This window comes from Glarea lozoyensis (assembly GCF_000409485.1).
Source record: "Glarea lozoyensis ATCC 20868 chromosome Unknown GLAREA10, whole genome shotgun sequence".
NCBI lineage: Eukaryota > Fungi > Ascomycota > Leotiomycetes > Helotiales > Helotiaceae > Glarea > Glarea lozoyensis.
In genome coordinates this window covers 2,072,489-2,087,555 of record NW_007360984.1, presented here as the reverse complement: position 1 = coordinate 2,087,555, position 15,067 = coordinate 2,072,489, and the positions used below count along the sequence as shown (strand labels likewise).

The following is a 15,067-nucleotide window of genomic DNA, read 5'->3' as shown; positions in this document are numbered from 1 at the left end:
TTTCTTGTGTTAATAGGAGTTTATTCTCTGTGTCTGTAGGAATATTCGTTTCTTTTGTTCGCCAATCATTTCAGGAGTATACGCTCCAACCATCATCTGGCAACCACGCTTTCTTTTTCGGCTACTTCTTCTTTGAAGATAAGATATAAATACAAAAAACCTGGGCACGGGAGGAGGATTATTTGATGGCATGCATCTCTGGATAGGGTCAAGGGATCTGACGAACATGTTGGCGTGTGCCTCGAATGATATGGATAAAAAAGCATGGATCGGGATGGTTCGCTGGCGTTTGATATACCCGCACTGGTTTCATTGGGTTTCGTTGCTTCCCCAGCTCTGCTCTAACTATGAGTGAGGTTATGGAATCGGGGTGGGAACCCGGTTGGGTGCAATAAGAATATTATTATTGGTTTCCGATGTGTAGGAAGGGCTTTACTGTAGCAACATCATAGACGAGGGTTGCGTAGATTACAGCGAGGGATATTAGCCATTTATATTTAAATGATTTCAGAATCTATGTATTTGTGCGTATGTATTTTGTCTGTTTGGAATTCGTGTCGAGGATGTGGGATGTTACTCTAGATAATATAGATTAAGGAGTTCCTGAATGATCTATCTATGGATTGGACAATGTATCCTAAACAAAGAGCAAGCTTTGCTAGACAACCAGGATGCAAACGTACTCGGTCTGAAAGTGGTTGAAGTATTAACTTTTGTCCTGTTCAGCTCACGCATAAAATAACCTTGTATTTTATGATGAATAGTTTCCCATAAGAAGGCATGCTTCGAAGAAAGAGCAGTGAACACGCTTTGCATTTTCCAGGGACGATTGGATGGTATCAATTTAGATACTCGTGATTTGAAAGTTTATAGTGAATAGGAGAAGAAGGCTAATGTTGGTGAGAGGGTGGTATTACTGTAGGGTCAATTGACAGTTGGAATATTATAATTAAAATATAAGTGTCACAGGATTCAGTATTGTATTTATTAGACTTTTAAAGAAAGTGTGTAATATGTTAGCACAGTTTTATGATGTCGAGCAGTGGCTATTACAAGTATATCTATTAGTTCAAAATCGAGGGAAAAGACTTTCTTTGGAAATTTTGTGTGATTTATGAAGAGAACTTCTACATCATACAAAAGTCCAATTCGCTGTTACGAGCCATTAATGTGCCCGCCGAGTGCTACTCATCCCAATTGTCAGTCGTTGACAGTTTGAGGTCCGAGGACGTCAGGAGGTTTCCGCGATGTGAAGTTCCCAATCGGGGCTAGTGGCACGCTAGGTTAGTGCAATTTCTGCATCACCTCTCGAAAAAAGTTCCTTTGCGAAACAGAGTATCATCAACCCAAACCACAACATTCGAACTCCTTACACTTGTTCAATTCCACCTCACATCATCATCATGTAAGTTCCACTGCTTCTTACCACGTTTTCACAATACTAATAGGATGAAAGGCATTTCGTTCGTCGTGCCGCAGCTCGCGCTGCCTCATCCGCCTCCTCCTCCCTCATCTCCCAATCTCGCGCCATCAACACAAGTTCTCCTTCATTCCTCCTCAGGTCGAAGTTCCAGGCTACCAGCATTGCTCCATCTGCTTTCCGAAAATACAGCAATGATGTAGCTCCAGCTGCTGATAATGAACAATCTGCCGTCAAGCAAGCTACTGAGTCTGCCTTTGGCGATGAAGGTTCTGACTTTGGAGAGAACCCCTCTGCTTACGGCGAGAGAGCCCCACGGGAACAACAAGACCGGTCATCTTTTGATAGAGGAGGATACCGAGGTGGACGTGACGATCGCCGTCAAGCCGCTCCTCGCCCTCCCCGAGATGACCTCACCCTTGAGCCTACCGATACTGTCTACGTGGGCAACCTCCTCTTCGAGGTTACCGGTGCCGATCTCGAGAGAGAATTTGGTGAATTTGGTACCGTCAAGTCTGCGACTATTGCCACTGACGCTCGCCAATTGAGTAAAGGGTAATTTCTACAACACCAGAAAATGATGACCTCAGCTAATATTCGATCCAGTTTTGGTTACGTCCAGTTCGAAAATGTCGAGCAAGCAAAGGCTGCTATTGAAGCCAAGCATGAGACTCAATTTGAAGGACGCCGCATGATCGTCAACTATATGGCCAAGAGAACCAACACTGGTGCTAGAAATCCACCTGCAAAGACCCTGTTCATCGGAAACCTTGCCTTTGAGATGTCGGACAAAGATCTCAATAACCTCTTCCGCGATGTTCGAAATGTTGTCGATGTCCGCGTCGCCATTGACAGACGTACTGGACAACCAAGAGGTTTCGCACACGCAGACTTCACCGATATGGAGAGTGCTGTCAAGGGATTTGAGGCTCTCAACGGAAAGGAGGTGTATGGCCGAACCTTGAGACTCGATTACAGTTCTGACGCGAGAGAACCAAGAAGACCTCGCAGCGATTCAGGTGAGGGACGCTATTAGATCGCACAGAGGTGACGATGATGTATTGCATGGATGGGAGGCATTTCATCGAGGTGAGATGGCTTGGGGTTTGTAACAAAAATTGTGCCTTAGATGTGGGCTGAAGCTTATGCTTGTCTGGGTTCTCAGATGTTGTCTTAACACTTCCTTGTATTTGTTCATCTTGTTGTAAAATAGGGGTGTTTTGGCTAGGCGTAGGGCATTGTTCCACAATCGAGGCACATACTCCGCTCATAGCAATGTTGGGATGGGATAGGAATTTCTTTGCATGTAGACACGTATTACTAGATTAATTGAGAAGAGTAGCGAAGAATCATGATATTCACTCGCAATAGCCTTATATATTTGTTTACCATCTGTGACATGAAGTTATACGAATAACGCACTATGACTGCCAAATATATTCGCCCTGTGATATGTTTTGACCGTTTCATCTCACCTCAAAGAAATACACGAATCTCAAACATGTGAAATATTCATGTGTTGCCACGCACCACCTCCACCCAACGGCAAATTTCGGGGTTCACCTCGGCCCAACCGCTGTCATTGATTTACAATGGCGGCTTGCGGGCCCCTCAAAAGCTTCCCCACATTCTGCATAGGAACCTCTCAACTCACTATTTGTACTTCCTTCCTTTTCATCATCAAGACGGGGGTTTTTCTTGTATGATATTGAGGCTTCTTTTTTGGCATATAGCATTTCTTCTTTTAGAAGGCAGATTTGGAACGATAGAAGCGACGGACGAAGTACCCGAACGAAGCATCGAAGACAGTACCAGCGAACGAAGTCAACGGAACGAACTACGAAAAGAATCAGATCATGTCTTTCCTAGGCGGAGCAGAGTGTTCGACGGCGGGCAATCCTCTCAGCCAGTTCACGAAACATACGCAGGATGATAAGAGTTTGCAGAGGGATCGCCTGGTGGGGAGGGCGAATGGGGGAGGGTTGCAAGGTATGAGGTCGAATGGGGTGATGGGGAGGGGGGATGAGGTGAGTTTGCTGTTTTTATGTGTTATTAAGTGTTTGGTGAGGAGGGAGGATGGGAGGAGGGGGTGCTGTTATACCTTTGCAGACTGGAATCTGTGGGAGTTTGTTATACTGCCTCCACGGCAGTGGCCCTCGGAGAGCCAGCGGAGCGTCATTTGGGAGTAGGACGTTCGCTAATTTGGAATTGGTGTAGATGATGAATGAGTTTATGCAACACAATGGACAAGTTCCGCCGGAAGCGTTTATGCAGCAAAACGCGGGTCTGCAGAATCAGCAGATGCGATCGGGTTCCGCGTCGCCTGGTCTGGGTAACTGGGCGCAAGAGTTTAATCCTGGGATGGATGAGCAGGCGCGGATGGAGGCTTCGTTCCAGGTTCCTAAGGGCGCGGCTTTTAGTGCGGCGGACTTTGCGCGGTTTCAGCAGATGGGGCAGAATGCTAGGACGGCGAGTCCGTTGGGACAGCAGAATGGGAGTCAGTATTCTGGGTATCAGGGGAGACAGATGGGTATGGGGATGGGGATGGGAGGTATGGGCATGGGAATGGGTATGATGAATAGACCACAGTTCCAGGGTGCTCAGAATATGCAGCAGGATAAAGGAAAGGGCAAGTTGGTGGAGCTTGACAATGAACATTGGGAGGAACAGTTCAAGCAGATGGATTTACAGGGCCAGGAACTTGATGAGAGTATGGCTGGGGAGGCAGAGCTCAATGAGATGGACAGGTCAGTCCTTGAATCCGAAACCAATGAATTTGGTGATTTCGAGTCTATTTGGAAAGGAATACAAGCTGAAAATGAAGCCGCTAGACAATTAGCTGAAGAAGAGAACATGGCGAGCGAGATTTGGGGGAACGGTGGCGATGTTGATACCTGGGATAATTTCGACGGCATGCGAACACATTCGGCTCCTTTTCGCGATCCTAATCTGGGAGAATACATGTTTGAGGAGGAGAATATATTTAGGGAGATTGGGAACCCTTTTGAAGAGGGTGTGAGGATTATGCAAGAGGGTGGGAATTTGTCGTTGGCTGCTCTGGCTTTTGAAGCTGCTGTGCAGAAAGATCCACAGCATATCGAAGCTTGGGTGCAATTAGGATCTGCTCAAGCACAAAACGAGAAAGAGACACCGGCGATACGAGCCTTGGAACAGGCTATGAAATCAGATCCCAACAACCTCACAGCTCTTATGGGTCTAGCAGTCAGCTACACAAACGAAGGCTACGACTCCACCGCCTACCGCACCCTCGAACGCTGGCTCTCAATAAAATACCCCTCCATCATCTCTCCTGCCGACCTCTCCAACGACGCCGAAGTGGGCTTCACAGACCGTCACCTTCTCCACGAAAAGGTCACCAGCCTCTTCATCCGCGCCGCCCAGCTCTCTCCCGATGGCGAACACATGGATCCAGACGTCCAAGTCGGCCTCGGGGTCCTCTTCTACGGCGACGAGGAATACGATAAAGCAGTCGACTGTTTCTCCGCTGCCCTCGCCAGTACAGAATCCGGAACCACAAACCAACGCGAACAGCTCCATCTCCTCTGGAACCGTCTCGGCGCTACCCTCGCCAACTCAGGCCGCTCCGAGGAAGCCATCGCAGCTTACGAAAAAGCTCTCACGCTACGCACAAATTTCGTGCGCGCACGTTACAATCTCGGCGTCTCCTGCATCAACATCGGCTGTTACGAAGAGGCGGCCTCGCATCTCCTCGGCGCGTTGGCGATGCATAAGGTCGTGGAGAACGAGGGACGCGAGAAGGCGAGGGATATTCTGGGAGGTGAGGGTGTCACCGAGGACGAGCTGGAACGCATGGTGCAGCAGAATCAGAGTACGAATCTTTATGATACGCTCAGGCGGGTGTTTAGTCAGATGGGGAGACGCGATCTCGCGGAGAAGGTGGTGGTGGGGATGGATGTTGAGGGGTTTAGGGGGGATTTTGATTTTTAGATGAATATGAGAAATGGTTTTGGCGAACAAAGTCATGGTTTTGATTTGTTGGTGTGATATTGTGATATGGTGATTGTGAAGTGGCTGCTAAATTGTGAAGTGTCAGCTGCCAGGAAAAACTCTGGTTAACGAGACTTGCTGTGGAAAGCATCAAATCTATTACATACTTAGCGCCCCTGTTTTCAAAGAGCGAACGGCTAACAGTCATCATTTAACGACATTTCCCATTCTTGCACAACCGTTTGTGGCCAAGATAAGAGCTGAAGCAGTGCAACATAAAACTCCCAGAACAAGAGCTGGAAAACGGCCATTAACAAATACCTGAAATATAGGCTACATAGATTATGTGTAACTGCGATTAGAAGTATGAATACTTTGGTAGTATTAGTTTTTGCAAACGAGCTTTTAGAATCTGGGAGAGTCAAGAGCATTACTGGATTGTAGGATGAGAAAGTGGAGATCTTGGCACGGGTAACATAGGATTTTTACACCCGTCTTAGGAGTCAAAATTCTCAGACAGTTATCGACCTAAAGCACGCATATTGGTGCTTATAGGTGGCTTCCGAGGACCGACATATGTTGAGTTTTCGCAGTTTTGGTGGTTGATGGCGGATACTGTCTTGAGATTTAATACCCCGTATATTTTAATGCTACGAGAGTACCAAAATTCGCGTTGTCCTGTTATGTTTGATATGGATAAATTGGGTGGTGAAGATGGTTTCGGTGACAACCTCTCCTCTCAACCACCGAAACCCTCTCCTCTCAACAACCATACTCCAAACACCAACACCAACAACGACAGCACAAACACATCTAAACACCATCGCAGCTTCTCTCAACACCTCCCATCTCTCCAACACTTCTGGTACTGGGACAGGAAACGTCATCAGCACTCCCGATGGTGATCTATTAAAGATAGAGCTAGAGGATGCTTGTGTTATTAAGCCTTATATTCTAAAATAGGAAACGTAGAGACTCGATTGGCAGGCGCATATTGGGAACTCATATTAAAGGCGTATAGTTTCTAGAGATACTATTTCGGGGAAGTGTTATATAAGGGGTATTGCGGGAGTATAGGAAATGTTATTTTAGTTTGAGATATCTAGATGTTGTTATAGCTGCTTTTCAAGTAAGGTAATAAATATATTAAACTTTCGATTTAATTTTCAAAAGATTTATAGTAATTTCACCCACGATAATTTAGAATACTAAAAGTAGGCATTTTCTGTAATTTGACTCTTTAAATAATCTACTATAGAAAAATTTTATATACCTATAATTTAATTTTGCAACTTAAGTAATACACATCCGAGCTTCTATCCTATTTCCTCTTAAGTAGTACTTCGATATTTAATAAAGTAGAACGAAAATACGAAGTTGAAATTTTTTTTCTATAATATCGTATTTCTAACGCTCGATTAGCAATTGCAAAAATTAAAACCAAGGGATAAACATTCGAAAACAAACTAATTTTCGGTAACAAATTCCCTTAATTTATTCCTAAGTATCTTTTCTAAAATATAACCCTTTATTATAATATAACTCTAAATAAGTCTTAAGTATAGTTTAATAATTCGTTTACGTATAATTCTTCTACATTTCTCTATAAGTAGTTAACTCGAAAGGTGAAATTAGTAGTTTTATTTACGAGATGAATATAATGAATTAATAGTTAGATAAAGTACGACTTTCCGAGTTATAATAGTACTAGTTAAGAGAAGTAGTAGAAAGATTATTGTATTTATCTAGTGTATCTATAGGCGGAGAGTAAGGCGCTATTATTTGGGAATTTTAAAAGGTCGGAAATTCGGGGCTTAGGAAATATATAAGAGTTTCTATTTATTTCTTACTTTGTTGTGTCGTTCCAAAATTCGTGAGGCGTATATAGCAAGTCGTAAAGCGTAAATAAAAAGCACTTTTCTAATCCACCTACCTGCAAGCTGTTAAGAAACCTACTCCTTAACCCTACTCGATCTTCTCTAAACACAAGCAATACAATCTACAAAACCCCCTCACATTCTTTCCAAGGAACGGCAAGTCACAACAACTCGGAACAGATCAATATCATGTCCTGCCCATTATCTAGAAACGCACCGAACATACTCGCAATAAACAGAATACCTCCCTACTCAACTTCATTCTTCTTACGACTTACTATTCACCTCCCCTTAAACTTTCACCCAAGCATTCACTTAATCGAAAATGAATTCGGCGACAAACCCAAAATCAGCGACAAACCTCCGCTCCTCACATCTTTATCCCTAATTCATTCCCACTCCTTAACATTCCTTGTCACCCTATACCGAGTCTACACATCTCAGTATCGTAGATTTTAATCGTCATATTTAGTGACTGAAGCATTAAAGTCCGAAAAATACGCTGTTTGACATTTTGAACAGGTTCTTGAGGAGGAAGCGCTGTAACCTATCTGCTATTATATAATACACTTTCCCGAGCTTTTAAGCTTTCGTTGAATTTAGACATTCCTGACTCCCTTTGGAGTAAGCTTTCACGATAGTCGATGTATTTAGTTATTTAACATATTCTATAAGAGGGGGTTTGAATATTCAATTTTGTGTATAGTCGCACAACCACCTGAATCCTATTCTGAAAAGCTACTCGTAATGAAAATTAATTCCCTAAAACATACACTAACAAACTCCCATCCTGATTTTCCCCTTCCCTACTACTCTCCCCTCCTCCCTTCCTTCATAACCCCCAAAACTACCGAATCAAATCCTCAAGACAGCTATCTATTGAACATGGAATAGAGACTAAAAGAAGACATAATTCCAAAAACCGAAAGAAGTAATCCAAGTTAAGAGGATTACCAAGGAAACATATCTACCTCTCCACCTCTCCACCTCTCCCTGCACCAGCTCACCTAACACCTAGTACAACCAAGTTGCAACGAAAATCGGTAACAAATACACAATCGGTGACGCACTATTCTTCATATCCTCGAATATACACTTTTGAAATCTGACATTCCGTTTAAGATCTCAACGTACAATCCCATCCGAGCACCCAGCCCTTTACCATCCAACGAACCAACAGCCGTCATTCCTCCACAGTCAGAGATAAGGCTCTCGTAGTTGACGAGTGTAGGTGCTTATGAGGTCTAGTATAATCTATTAGGTAGTTTTGAATAGTAGAGTTACAGATAACAAGAGAGTGCCGAATTGGATTTGATGGAACTGCGCTTCCAAAGTTCTAACCACAAAATGACGAATTCAATCCAGTCAAGAGAGGTATTCAGGAGAAATCAATTCAGAATACACACCTACAGAACAACTAGCTAAATGTCAACTTGCTCAAAAGCTTTTGCGCCTTTCCTCCCTCAGTATTCTCCCGTTCTCCTTCTCAAACCCCCTCTTTGCTCCTCAATCTTCTTCCCTCCTCTCCTTCTCAAACTCTCCCCTCGACTCTCAAATAAAATCCCTAAACGCCCCTGCTGAACAGCCAGCTTCAATATCTCAAGGTAATCGCTAACGCCATGATTGAAAAGAAAAAAAACCTAAAAAAAATGACCTATTAAAAAAGAAAATCAAAATCAAAGGCATAAGTGCCTAGCTCTCAAGGAGCCACCTTTCAGAATCAAGTTAACGCAAAAACTCCTAAAATCCCCCCCTCTCTCAAAATATCATAAACTCCCCCTTTCCACCCCCAAACTCACCTCACCCCTTCCCTCGAATTCTCACTCCACTCCTTAACAGGCGAGCGTTCCGAGATCGAATCCCGAAACGTGACATGTTTATCCGTACTCTGCTCTCTGACTTCATATCGTTCCGGAGAATTACGTGGCCGACCTCTATCAGCATCGTTTCTGCTCTCACGATATTCTTGGGAAGAATTTCGAGTGCTGACAGGTTCGCGACGACGAGAGTCGGTGGGTGAGGGCATACGCTGTCTCTCCGACGTACCGTTGGCATAAGGTTGTGAATCCGCAGTGAATTGACTTTCAGATCCAACCGTATACTCAGATCGCGAGCGCGAATCTTTTCTGCGACGAGAAGCTCGAGATGGTGCGGGTGGAGTTGGTGCTGGTGGTAAGATATCACGATCTACTCCAAAGAAAGTCAGCATTCACTCCAAGACCCTTCACAGGTTGAAACTCACCAGTCCTATACGTCACATCCGTATCCGCAAGCGACGGATCAACAAAACTATCCTTCCTATACCCCTTCCTCGCCGTCTCATACCTCGGTTGTGACAAAGACCGTTCCCTCGCCCAATCATCCCGATAATACCTCTCGGCATCATCTCTCTTCTCAAACTCTCTCCGCTCATACCGATCTCCAAGGACAGCTCTGTCAGTGTACTCCTGCAACTTCTCCTCTTCTGCCCTTTTCTTAGGGCGATACACGTATTCCTCCTTCACGACGATGACTTGATCATCGTTTTTGGGATTCAAAACGTGGGGAAGTCCCCAGTGGTTTGCGGACATTCTGCGTTCACGGCGGCGGCGGCGGCGGGATTCTTGGGATCGGAGGGAGATGCTTGATGTGTCGTCGACATTGCTTTCTCTGGGGCAGCGTTGGTCTAAGTCGGTGGCTTTGGTGGCACCCCAGCTACCTACTAGATTGAGTGTTTCATCGGCGGGATCTTTGTAATACCAGTCTGCGGAGTGATCGGGTGCTGATTCTTGAGATTGTCCGCTGAAGGTGTTGTCAAAGTAGTCATTATCATCGTCGTCGTTGAAATAGACAGGAACCTTGTTAGTACCGGGTTGAGAATTATTGTAATCAAAACCCTCCCCAAATCGTCTAGGTTGAGTGTAACTCCCCATCATATGATCATTTTCAGATCGGGATTTAACTCTCTCCAGAGGCGATGATGGACGTTCATAATCATATGGAGCTGGAACATAACGATACGAAGGTCCTGGTGATGAAGTCTGACTACATCTTGTAGCACAGGTGTCATCATACTGGTCGGCATATCGAAATGTCGAAGTTGGTCGCAGTTTAACGTAGCTTTTGTTTGGAGACGGCATACCAATCTCACTTCGAATTCTGTCGGATCTGGAACGTCGAATGGGTATTCCTCTGCGTCCTCGCTCGTTTTCTTCTGCATAGTGACCTTCTATATCTGTGGCAATATCATCCTCGGATGAATATTGGGATTGTGGATTGGATCGTCGTCGACCTCGATCACGTTCTTCATCAGAGAAGATGGTAAAACCGTCGTCATCAGGAATATACGCTGATCGTTCCTGACAAGTGGTCAGTTCAGCTCAGTTGGGTCAGTAGAAGTGGTTGATTTACCCTGCTGTAGCTGAATCTTCGAATACGCACTGAAGATCGGGATTTTTCTTTCCGACTGGAACTCGGTTCGCGCTTCTGGTGTGCGGTATCAGCTCTTATCCAACGATATCAAGAGCCAGTATGAAGTACCTTGGATTTCTTCCTCCGTTTATCCTTACTCTTGCGTTTCGATCTTGAGGTCTTTCTTTCCAGTTCTGCCTCGCTATCAGAGCTCTCTGAACAGCTGACATCCCTTTGACATCTTCGGCACGTATCAGGAGCTGGTTCTTTACCAGGGATAATCGGATTTTTTTGTTGATACCTCCTCGACCGTATTCTCTGACAATTGGCACATATGTGCTTGGTGATTGTAATGGTGGTCTTGGATCCTGTAGTTTTCGCGCTCTCTTCAGAAAGATTCGATGTCTCCTTCGCCAGAGTAGGAGCCACGAATTGGTGAAAATGACCGTCAATGGCTTGCAGACGAGCGATTCCATCTGGCGTCAGAGGCGGGACATTTGGAAGATCCGAGTAGGTAACTGGTCGTTGGTAGGTACAGCACGGGACCGGTGTCGAGGCTGGAGGATAGATCGGTTGTAAATTCTGGCCTTGAGCATACGGGTACGGCTGCGGAGGAAATGGTTGTTGTGGAATTGGAGCAGAATGCGGCGGTGGAGGACCTGGTACATACGGGATACCTCCGATCATCAAAGGTTCTGGTGGTGTCACTGAGATCGATTTCGCTCTCTTTCGAGCAGCAGTCACACCAAAAGCTTCTCCTAGCAGACTGATTGCTTTGGGAGGAGTATATTTTGGTTTGGCGCGTGCCATTACAAGCTTTCCATTGACCTTTGTCAAGTAGGGAACGCCCGGTGGTGCTTTCTTTTTTGAAAGACTGGAACCCTCGCTGGGAGGGGGTTGATATCTATTCGAATACTTAGCAATAAATCCATGATCAAAGCAAACTGTGATTCAAGATCGGGGTCGTGGAAACCTACACTGAAAGCATCTTGAAGAAAATGAACGAGTGAAGTTGGAGATTATAAAAAGGTGAATGGCGACATTGGAGGACAATAACAAGCAAACGCGAGCCACGCGACAATAGAAAGAAAAGCACAATAGGCAGCCACAATTGTAGGCCAATTTGAAATAAAGCGAAAGGAGCGTGGTGTTGGATAATCGTCGCAGTGAGAGAGCAGCCAGACAGCGCGGAGAACTACAATTGAGTTACAGGACGCAAATACAAGAGCGACCAGAAGATGCAGAAGGAAAGACGATGCACGACCAGCCACGGGTTTTATGAGGCCGCGGCAACGGATAGACGCTGGAGGGAGACATCAGACGATACCCCTGCTCTCAGAGCGAAAGTGTGCCTTTAGGAGGGCCTCACCTTCGATTTGGAGAGGTGGGCGCCGGTATGGTCCGCAACCGAATACTCGAGTGAATTTAAAGATAGATGGGAACGTTCTTGGCGCAAAACTAAGGCCATTTGACACTTCGGCAGGGTAGCTAATTCATATGGCCCTCGACATGGGACGATTAGGATTTCGGCGGGACAATACGGATCTGCTTATTTTTGGCGTCTCTCTTCAGCATCACTTCCATCCCAGGATATCTTGGATGGAGAACACTGAACCACATGGAAATCGACTATAGGAGCGGAGTGAATGCTATACAACGTCATCAATTATTTCCATATCAAGCACAAAAGGTCCATTTATGAATACATTTCTAACACAAAAGATTTGCAGGCTTGTTTTGTTGGCGCCAAGGTATGATACAAATAAATTTTCCCATCCTTTTATTCCACACGTAATACTTTTGGTCCTCTCCTCTTCGTGGACTTCTTCTTCTTGTTACCCTTTTCGAATGATGCGGCAGCAGCATGGTCTCTTCCAACGTTGTCAAGGTCTTTGACCTTGTAAATTCTAATAATCCAGTTTTCACTGGTGAAAGCCTCATTCATAGTGCTGAGCGTAGGACCCTGATCGGGCATCTTAACACCACGGACTCGATCTTGGCATTGTCCAGGAGGGAAGAGTGTATTGTAGTTGTAGTAAGACATCTTGTACCTGTTTAGGTGTTAGCGAAATAAAGTTTATAAAACAAAGCCATCACTTACATCAAGCTCTTCTTCATCGTCTCAGTGGCGCCCTCATCCACTCGGTACTCGCCACGATCAGTGAAGAAATCACGCTCCTTGACTTCTTCAGGCCAGATACCTTCAGCAATTCGGACCATCCACAAGAACTTGTTGATATCGTCTCCAGAATAACCCAGAAGACCTCCAAATACAACAAGAACATAATCGACTTCGTGTTGGCGCATAATAGGATAGCTGACTTCCTCACTCGAACTCATCGCTTTACCGACAGTTGCAATATGGGTGTTATTCCAGGTGTTGTTGTCAACAAGTGTTGGTCTATCAGCCATACCACCAATTTGATAACCGTAATCCCACCATGACATGATCTTGGCGTCCTCCTTGGTGTTTTGGCGAAGCCATTGGTATGCCTCACGGTAATCGTCGATGATGTGTTGACTTCCGTCGGGCATTCTGCTTGCAAGGACAACGGATGGAGAAGAGTAGGCATTTGAGGTAACCCATGTGCAGTGAAGAACAAAAAGTAACAAGTAAGCTGTCAAGGCACTGACGACGGAATTCTTGGAGAATTGTGTGTAGATACCTACGAGCGGCTGGCGCATAGATCGTAGGCCATCGGTCTTAGCAGCCTTTTTGGCTGCTGCGGGAGTGCCATTTGCTGTTGCATCGGCTGAAGCGTCTGTTGGTGCCTCGGGAGATTTAATCGTAAGATAGGTGTCTAACAAATGGGATAACGCCAAGGCGGCCGCCACACAGACGATAGGGGTAAGTGTGAGCATCAATCTAACCATAACACCAGAAAAGTAACTGGCAAGAATAGCGTAGACAACGACGAAGACCTGCTCATCATCAAGCTTCTGGAAGCAGAGGTAGACACCTGCAGGGAAGAGCCAGATAAGAAGGTTCAGATCGAAAAAGAATGCTGGCCATGCTGTTGGCTGATGTTCGGAGACAGAGGCGATAATTGGGATATGAATCTTGGCATATCCGGTATCCCAGAGTGAGTAGAATCGACCGGTCCATGGGGCAATAACACCGGAAACTGTCAAAAGGACAAGACCACCAAAAGCGATCACGAAGACAGCTAGAACGAAGCCTCTGAGAAGAGTAGCAAATTGCTTGCTTGGTACTCCTGAACGGACGAACTCGACAAATCCAATCAACTGTAGAAGTCCAAAAACACCTACTACTGTAAGCATGTGCTGCCAAATAAAGATAAGACAACTTACCGAGGGCAGACATATGCTCGCTACTGCGGATTGGCAAGAATCCAACGAAAGGAATCTGCATACTCGCAAGCGTGCCAAGAGCGTACCAGGTGCAATAGCTGACATAGAGTCTTGGACCAAACCGACCCATGCAGACGAGGACAAAGACGTGTAACGGAATCAAGTTGGTGATGAAAACATATCCGCCCCAAGCGGAAACCATGTAACCGTAGAAGAGCGCACATAGAGCACCCCACATTGCTGATCCAAGCTTAAGGGCCTTGATCCAGAGGTAAAAGGTAAATACAAGAAGGAAGATGGCAATTGCCTCGTTATCGTAGCTGCCGGCAACTGAACGCGAGATATAACCAGGTGCGATACCCATGAAAGCGGCTGCGAGAAGTCCAGCTGAAGGAGACGTGGACATTTCGTTGGTGAAAAGGTAAGTTGCAAATGCTGTCAAGCCCGAGAATCCTGGCGCAAGAAGCACACAGATATTTCGAATATCGACTGGAATCGTAATGGCTCGTAGAGCATGGTAGATAGCACCACTGGTCACCATGAGACCTGGATATAGAGTTCCTCCTGTAACTCTTCCAAGTGGATGCCATGTTCGGTCATCAAACCAATCCCAAAAGTCGTAGAAGCCATTTGCGACTAAGTATTTCGTCGCTCTGAAGTTGAACCACGGATCGACTGCATTTTGTTAGTATGTGTTGATTTGCACAATTTGCTGAGGCTCGAGGGGGTGCAATCGCGGATTCTGGGACGAGGCTACTAACATTCGTGGATAATACTTTCGAATCCTATAGAATTTAGTTAGCAGAATTCTAGAAACATTTTGAATACTCTGAGTTTCCAGAAGACCCTACAGAGCGTGGCAGGCGCAAGCAATGGGCTGTTTGATAGCTTATTGTGGAGTACGTACGAATAACAGAAAACAGCCGACTGGCAACGGCCGCAGCTGCAATTAAGCAGAGAATTGACAGTCGTAGAATTCCTCTAGTATTCCTCCCCGTGTTACCCTTAAGAAAGGGCTCAACTATGGAGTCCGACATCGTGGTTGTTGTTTGAATGGTGTCGTGAACGACGTGTATATCTGTTCTGATGTGGCTCTTGT

The 15,067-nt window shown here is 45.4% G+C and overlaps 4 protein-coding genes across 4 annotated transcripts; 2 read left to right on the top strand and 2 right to left on the bottom strand.

Annotated features, from left to right (window-relative positions):
• Positions 1-1,013: 1,013 nt before the first annotated feature.
• GLAREA_05708 (RNA-binding, RBD) lies at positions 1,014-2,456 on the top strand (the record flags this gene model as incomplete). The annotated part of the gene is made up of 4 exons (XM_008078997.1): positions 1,014-1,055; positions 1,284-1,405; positions 1,457-1,975; positions 2,027-2,456. The coding sequence occupies 4 exons, from the start codon at positions 1,014-1,016 to the stop codon at positions 2,454-2,456; spliced, it is 1,113 nt and encodes a 370-aa protein (XP_008077188.1).
• Positions 2,457-3,276: 820 nt separating this feature from the next.
• GLAREA_05707 (TPR-like protein) lies at positions 3,277-5,389 on the top strand (the record flags this gene model as incomplete). Its single annotated transcript, XM_008078996.1, has 2 exons — positions 3,277-3,447; positions 3,638-5,389. 2 exons carry the CDS (start codon positions 3,277-3,279, stop codon positions 5,387-5,389), a joined length of 1,923 nt encoding a protein of 640 aa, XP_008077187.1.
• Positions 5,390-9,061: 3,672 nt separating this feature from the next.
• On the bottom strand, positions 9,062-11,644 carry GLAREA_05706 (uncharacterized protein; the record flags this gene model as incomplete). Its single annotated transcript, XM_008078995.1, has 5 exons — positions 9,062-9,453; positions 9,509-10,604; positions 10,657-10,731; positions 10,786-11,560; positions 11,634-11,644. 5 exons carry the CDS (start codon positions 11,642-11,644, stop codon positions 9,062-9,064), a joined length of 2,349 nt encoding a protein of 782 aa, XP_008077186.1.
• A 792-nt stretch (positions 11,645-12,436) lies between these two features.
• On the bottom strand, positions 12,437-15,005 carry GLAREA_05705 (uncharacterized protein; the record flags this gene model as incomplete). The annotated part of the gene is made up of 5 exons (XM_008078994.1): positions 12,437-12,707; positions 12,758-13,922; positions 13,969-14,643; positions 14,730-14,753; positions 14,876-15,005. 5 exons carry the CDS (start codon positions 15,003-15,005, stop codon positions 12,437-12,439), a joined length of 2,265 nt encoding a protein of 754 aa, XP_008077185.1.
• Positions 15,006-15,067: the final 62 nt, after the last annotated feature.